Source organism: Oculina patagonica, unplaced genomic scaffold, assembly GCF_052425735.1.
Source record: "Oculina patagonica isolate OP01 unplaced genomic scaffold, crgOcupat unplaced498, whole genome shotgun sequence".
Taxonomy (NCBI): Eukaryota; Metazoa; Cnidaria; class Anthozoa; order Scleractinia; family Oculinidae; genus Oculina; species Oculina patagonica.
In genome coordinates, this window is record NW_027558359.1 from 1 (window position 1) to 7,530 (window position 7,530).

A 7,530-nucleotide genomic window follows, 5' to 3' on the forward strand; every position below is an offset into this window, starting at 1 on the left:
TGGGCACGATGCATCGGTGAACGGACGTGTGTTTTCGAGCTCCGTAACACTCAGTATTTCGCCTGTTTCAGTGGCCCGTTCTCTTAAGTCACTTTCTTTTATTTAAGTTGGTTTTTTGAGGAAGAACAATGGGCCCGAAGAAAAGTCCCAAGAAAGCGGCCGAAAAGAAAAGAGCTAGACCAAGCAGCTCTACAGGTGACGAACTTAATGGCGACGACGAAGGCAGCCTGTACCTTGAACTCTTGGACCTGATAAAAAAGCTACAAGATGAAGACAACGCTAAAACTATCCAGATCAACAACCTCCAAACTAAACTAGACGAAGCGTTGGACGAGATTTCCTCGCTTCGCTCGAAGGTAAATGAGCTTAAAAGCTCGCTCGAGTTCACGCAAAGCCAACAGGACGAAGCCAAAGAAAGGATCGACAAATGTGAAGAAGACCAATGCAGGCAAGAGGACGAACTTGTCCGACAGAGTATATATAGTAGGCGATGGAATCTTATCTTCCATGGTATCCCCGAAACAGAGGGGGAAGATTGTTCGAAGTTAGTCACGCACGCGTTGGTTGCGAATTTGAAACTTGAAGAAAAGAAAGCGAAGTCATTCATGTTCTGTGGCACCCATCGCCTTGGAAGAAAAAAAAACTGGAAACTCCAAGCCAAGGCCAATTATTGCACGCTTTACATGCCGAGCAGACAGGGATTTTACCTGGCGACAGCGCTTTAATCTCAGGGACTCTGCGGTAAAGATTGCGGAAGACCTGCCCCACAACGTACGCGAGATTCGGAGGGATATTTTAATTCCAGCGCTTAAAAAAGCAAGGGAAACCGAAGGCACCAAGGCGGCGATCATTGGCGACCGGCTACTAATCAATGGAAAGAAATACACGTTTGACAAGATTCCTAAGAAATGGCGATCGAATGTTGCTCAACATCAAGACAAGTAGGTACTATACGAACAGTCCTTTACAGGATCATTCCTCACAAACTTGCTAATTTCGTCTCGTATCCTTTGAACATTAGATTATTTTCTTATTTTTGTTGCGGAGTCTCGAATTAGCATATTAATCTTGCTTTCCGCTTTGCGCTTAAAGTTACGATCATTCCGCACGCCCATTACTCTTAAGTTCTGTTTTAATTACTGTAGTAATTATGTTAGTCCTGCGTAAGGTTCAGGTATACGTGTTAATTATCAATGGCTATTGTCCACTTTATTATTTGTTCCTGTATTTGTTCCATAAGAAGGCTTTGGCTGAAATAAGAAAAGTTCAAATAAATCTCGACGTAGGCGATATCTGGCGGGACCGAAATCCGCTCACGACGCGATACACCTGGAGAAGACGCAACCCCGAAATATCTTGCCGTCTTGATTTTTTCCTGATCAGCTGCGGGCTATATGGCAAAGTAACGAATTCTGACATTACTCCTGGATACAAAACTGACCATTCTATGATTACCCTGAGCCTAGGTGTCACTGAAAATCCCAGAGGTCCCGGCTTATGGAAACTGAACACCTCCTTTTAGGAGATGTAGATTTTACACACCGGGTCAAAACAGTTATCTCCCAGACATGTGAAGATTACAAAGATGACAACAATGTCGATGATGCTTTGTTATGGGAGATGATTAAACTTAAGGTAAGAGAAGCTTCAATTTTTTATGGAAAGGAGAAAGCTATTTCCAGACGTAAGGAGGAGGACGATCTGCATGCGAAGGTGGCATACTTGGAGAAAAAAGTTGAAGAACCCATTCCCCCTCAACTGAAAGAAGAACTTAGTCAACAATTGAGTGAGGCAAAAGAAAGCCTAGAAAAAATCTATGAATATAAAACTAAGGGATCCATCTTGCGGTCTAAAACTCGGTGGTACAACGAAGGCGAGAAAAACTCAAGCTACTTCTTTAACTTAGAAAAGCGACATTTTAAACGTAAGGTTCTATGCCAACTTCGCCAAGCTGACAACACAACTTTAACCTCCGATCACGACATCCTTCAAGAATGCGTGAATTTCTATAGTGATTTATATAGTAGTAGAACAATACAAAACAACAAGGAGGACTTGGATTTCTTCCCAAGAGATAATAGTGTGAGACTTGATGAAGACTGCAAAGACTCCTGCGAAGGCCTTCTAAGTGCCAATGAATGCTTGAGTGCCCTTAAGACAATGGAATCAAATAAATCCCCAGGCTCAGACGGTTTCCCAGCAGAGTTTTATAAATTCTTTTGGAATGACATCTCTACTCTTTTCGTGAATGCAATCAACTGTTCCTTCCAAAAGGGGCTATTATCCGTCACCCAGAGGCAAGGTATAGTTTCTCTTTTACCGAAGAAAGACAAAAACCCCATTCTCCTAAAAAATTGGAGGCCAATCACTCTTCTGAATTGTGACTACAAAATTGCAGCTAAGGCGATTGGAAATCGAATTAAACGGGTACTTCCAAAAATTATTGACAATGACCAGAGCGGCTTCCTAAAAGGACGCTCCATCGCTGAAAATATTTTACTAATTGATGGAATAATAAACTTTGCGGATAATACGAATAAACCCGGTCTCCTGATGTTTGTAGACTTCGAAAAGGCGTTTGATTCGATCGAGTGGTCTTTTATAGAACGAGCTCTCATACACTTCGGTTTCGGGCCCTCGCTGGTGAACTGGTTCAGGCTTTTCTACAAAGATGTCTCCAGCGCCATCCAAAACAACGGTTGGGTCTCAGAGCATTTCATCTTAGGTAGAGGGGTCAGGCAAGGCTGCCCGATGTCCCCATACTTGTTCATAATAGCAGCTGAGATACTAGCCAATTTTATAAGAAGGGATAAAGACATAAAGGGGTTTGAAACGAATGAAGTAGAACACAAACTAAGCCAATATGCCGACGATACAACCTTAATACTCGACGGTTCTGAGGGCTCATTTCTTCGTGCAGTTGCAGTCTTGGACGGATTTCACATAATCTCTGGGCTCAAGGTGAATTACGAGAAAACAAAAGTGCTATGGGTGGGTTCAGCAAAAGAAAGAGAACCAATAAAATGTGACAAATCGGAAATTTCCTGGGTGAAAGGAAAAGTATTTGCACTTGGAATTTGGTTTGCAACAGACAGGAAGACAATGCTCCGCTGCAATTACGAGGTAAGGATCAAAAAGATAGAAAGTGTAATTGAATCATGGCAGTTTAGGAGGCTCAGTTTAATCGGAAAAATTACCATCATTAAAAGTCTCCTGGTTTCCCAACTGGTCTATATTTTAACGCCGCTAACCACCTCCGTAGAAGCATTACAAAAAGTCAATAAAATGTTTTTCGATTTTCTCTGGGATGGTAAAGGAGATAAGGTTAAAAGGATATTTATAACCAAAGATTACAAGGAGGGCGGCCTAAAAATGATTGATATAAACAAGTTCAATCAATCTCTCAAAGTCTCCTGGATCCAAAAATACCTGGATCCGACAAATGATGGGAAATGGAAATTTGTTTTCGAGGACAGTCTTAAAAAGCATGGAGGAAGGGATATTTTCACCTGCAATCTTCACAAAGACGACATCCCCACGTTAGGGGTCTGTAACCCCTTCGTCCAAGAGGTACTGGAAGCCTGGGCAGAGTTACATTTTACGGATGTCACTGACATCACTGATGTAAATGTTGGTGACCAGATCATCTGGTACAATTCTCTTATTCGAATAAACGACCGACCCGTTTTCCATAAACATTGGTTCAACCACGGAATTTGCAAAATTTCCCACTTATTGGACGAGAATGGCACCCTGCTTAGGTACGACGAGCTGAGGATTAAGTTCCCCGAGCTAAAATGGTTTGAATCATTTGCCGTTCTTTCAGCTATAAGGTCATTTATAAGGAAGCTACATAATCCTCAGACGCCAGACAATAACATTATGAAAGGAGTATCTTTAGCTGATCTTACCTCTAAGAGTAAGATCAATCATTTTGTGTATACCTCTCTTTTAAAGAGAGAAAAAATCCCACCCATTGGAAGCCAAGTAAAATGGCTGAGAGACCTTCATGTTCAGAACGACTGTGAGGTAGACTGGAAAGTAGCATACACAATTGCTTTTAATTGTACGGCGTCCACCAAATTAAGAACCTTCCATTTTAAATTCTTACATCGGAGGATTGCCACGAATGATTTTCTGCAGAGAATCAATCTTATACCTTCAAATAAATGTTGCTTCTGTGCAAAACAAACAGAGACTATCATCCATCTTTTCTTGAACTGTCCCATAACGCAATGTTTTTGGGAAGATATTAAACAATTTCTCTTTCAAAAGGGCTTTGGGACTGAGTTTGTTCTCACAGATCTCCATTTGATGGGGCTGTTAAGAATCCCGACTAACACAGCCGTTGATCTTGTGCTTCTAATTGCGAGATATCATCTTTACTCCCGGAAATTAGGCGGAGCGCCTCCTTGTTTGTCTGTTTTCTTGAGTAAGTTGAATTCCATTATTCAAATTGAAAAACAAATAGCTTTGCATAGTAATCGTTTGACCGCCTTCACAAACAAGTGGAAGATGTTTCTCTGTTAATCTCCTCTACACTTTTTTCCCTATAAATTATCTCCATGTTTTATCCGTTTGATTTATCCACCAATCTAGTTTCTGTAAACCAAGTGTTGGTTTAGTTTTTTTTTCAAATGTGAAATTTATTTATAGATCCGTCTAGCCATTATGTAGTTTTTTTTTTTTTTTTTTTTTTTTTTTTTTTTTTTTTTTTTTTGAAAAAATTTAATCTAGTCGACTGTTTCCTTTACTAAGTAGTTGCTGTAGCGTCATTGTTATTTGTATATATGCATAGTTTTTCTGCTGTTTTTTTTTTTTTTTCCTTTTTGCACTGTAATTGTGGCATGAGGCATTGTTAGTATCACTGAAAGCATAGCAAAAAACAAAAGAAAAAGAAAAGAAAAAAAAAAAAGAGAGAAATATATATGTAGATTTAAATAAGTAATAAGCAAATACAGTATTGTAAATTAGATAGTATTGTAAGTTTTGTAATGTTAATATGGTAGGTAACACCAGTATTTTATTAGGATATAAGGTATTGTCAGTATTGTTAACAATGTTTTCTTGTACTGTTAGTAACTGTAAGTAATGTAGTTAATGTTAGTATTGTAAGTAATGTTAGTTTTGTTTAAGTAATTTGTGGTATTGTAAGTATTGTTAGTATTGTAAGAAAATTTGTTGTTCTCAATAAAAAAAAAAAAAAAAAAAAAAAAAAAAAAAAAAAAAAAAAAACAATGTCGTTCTGACGTTAAAACCTTGTCATCAAATTTTCCTCGTTTCTCACTCAATTGATAATCGTAGTATGATACGAGCTCAGGTGAGCGACCATCCTCTGCTGTGTCTTGCTTGAACACTTACAAGAGCTCAGTATCGTAAACACCCACTCCAGTTACGACCGCTTTAATTTTCTCAATAACGAGGTTGCCGCTTACGCGACTTTTGACTTTACTTTGTTATTGTATCTCGCTGTACCGCGATTACACGAGAAGAAAATATATTTTGATTTTTTTATGCAAACTAAAAAAATATGATACATAGAATAAATTACTAACAAATAGAGTTTTATAGCTGTTTTAGGCTGCAGTTAATTTGGTTTGAGTTTCACTGTAAATGAAAAACGACTACAAAACTATTTACGGTCACCTCAAATTGACGAGAGATTGAAAGTGAGAAGGTGTAGTTGAATGCTTCATTCCGGGATCAATCAAAGAACTATGAGTAACTCTTTTCAATCAACACTTTCCACACAAAAACAATGATCTTATCCAGTACCAATTCAAGTTTAATTGTTCTCTCAAATTGAATCTATCCAGAATAAATTAGAATCATGCAGCGATTTGATTACTTTTAGTTCTCAGAACTACAGCCCATTTTATTTCCTGTGGTTTTAAAATTAAGTTTCTTGCGACAAAACGGAGCAAGAGGTTAGTTGAAGGGGCCTTATCATGATGCCAACCACTGAAACGAATAAACAGTTCTAATTTGTTTGATTTTCTGTCTTTTCATCCTAAAATTACTATTGTTATAGCCTGAGAAAATTAGGACACATATTGCACCAGATGGTTAATTGTTACCGTTGCCAAACAAACGCAAGTTACCTTGATGCAATAAGAAACAACCTGCAACTAAGGACTTAGAAAACTCGAGAATACTTCCAGAAAATAAAACTGTGAGTACCGTTGCGACAATACAACTAAGAGCTTTATTTCTTTTTAACATTGGAAAGTGTGATACAGATAACGGACGAGCAGACATTGCAACCTTCTATATAGAAGAAAGGGCGTTTAAATGCAAAGCAATAATTATTTTGAACGCTGTAGACATTGCAAATATTCGTAATTTATCAGGCTTAGAAATGCTTGCCCATTGAAACATTGTCCGAAGACTTTGCTTGCATGATGTAAAAAGCGAAAAGTAGTTCAAAAAGGCAGTAATACGCCACCTTACGCTTACTCCTTACCATAGAGAACGTATTACTACAGTTTCAAAGTGAACAAATTTGCATCCATCTGTGTTTCTATTTTTATTGTTATAACAGAAGAATCCCGATTTCTCGAATCCTTGGCTTCAAGAAACTCCCGAATTCTCGAGGCAATTTTCGTTTCCTTTAGAAAGTACAGTAGAATCCCGATTACTAGAACCTTCAGGCGAAACGAAAATTGCTTCGGGAAATCGGGAGGTTCGAGAATTTGGCGGTAAAATCGCGGAGTAGTACTATCCAATTACCCCAGATTTCTCGAATCTCCCGATTTCTCGAAGCAGCTCTCGGTTCCCGTGAAGGTTCTAGATATTGGGATCGACCACATTTTTCCATGGTCTACACTCTTATAGACCATAGAAATGACGGCAGAAAATGTTCAAAACTCAACTGGAACCACGAGCCGTTAGGTGAGTGGTTTCACTGCAAAGTTTTGGACATATTATGGCGTAATTTCTATGGTCTATAAGAGTGTAGACCATGGAAAAATGTGGTCGATTTGTTTTATACCATAACAAACTCGAACAAGTATTTATCAAAAGCGATGCCTGACCGTGAAGGAACTTTGCGGGGGGGACGTAAAGATCCCCGACACGTAAAAACGACAAAAGATGAACAAGAATGCAAAGAATAATAATTTTAATTACCTTTTATTCTCTCGTTGAGTGTGTGCCTATCGCTAGAAGCGAGGAAGATGATTTTTCTTTCTGAAGATCTTGTTAGCTTTCGTTCACTGAACGTCGACAGTTCGCTGAGTCCGCTGCCGGTTCGCTAGCACTGTTCTTCTCAGTTAGACAAACAATTCAAAAGCCTGGTAAGTTTTCTTTCGACTGATCACCTTAGTAGAAGTCAAATCTATATCCTGAATTCCGAAAAATAATGCGTATTTGACTCAAACAAAACAAGATGAAATTCGCTTTCATTCATGGAAACCAAACTTACACATTTCTAGCCCGCGCGTGTGCGTGGCGTGATCTGACGTCACTTTCATGGTCTATTCTCTCATCGACCATAACTTTGGACCAGTCAGCGCGCGATAATTCTCTCGG

At 38.8% G+C, this 7,530-nt stretch overlaps 1 protein-coding gene across 1 annotated transcript; it reads left to right on the forward strand.

The window, feature by feature from the left end:
- Positions 1-26: 26 nt before the first annotated feature.
- LOC144640810 (uncharacterized) lies at positions 27-1,494 on the forward strand. Its single transcript, XM_078499880.1, has 2 exons — positions 27-941; positions 1,467-1,494. Exon 1 carries the CDS (start codon positions 129-131, stop codon positions 723-725), a length of 597 nt encoding a protein of 198 aa, XP_078356006.1. The 5' UTR covers positions 27-128; the 3' UTR covers positions 726-941; positions 1,467-1,494.
- The last annotated feature ends 6,036 nt before the right edge of the window (positions 1,495-7,530 follow it).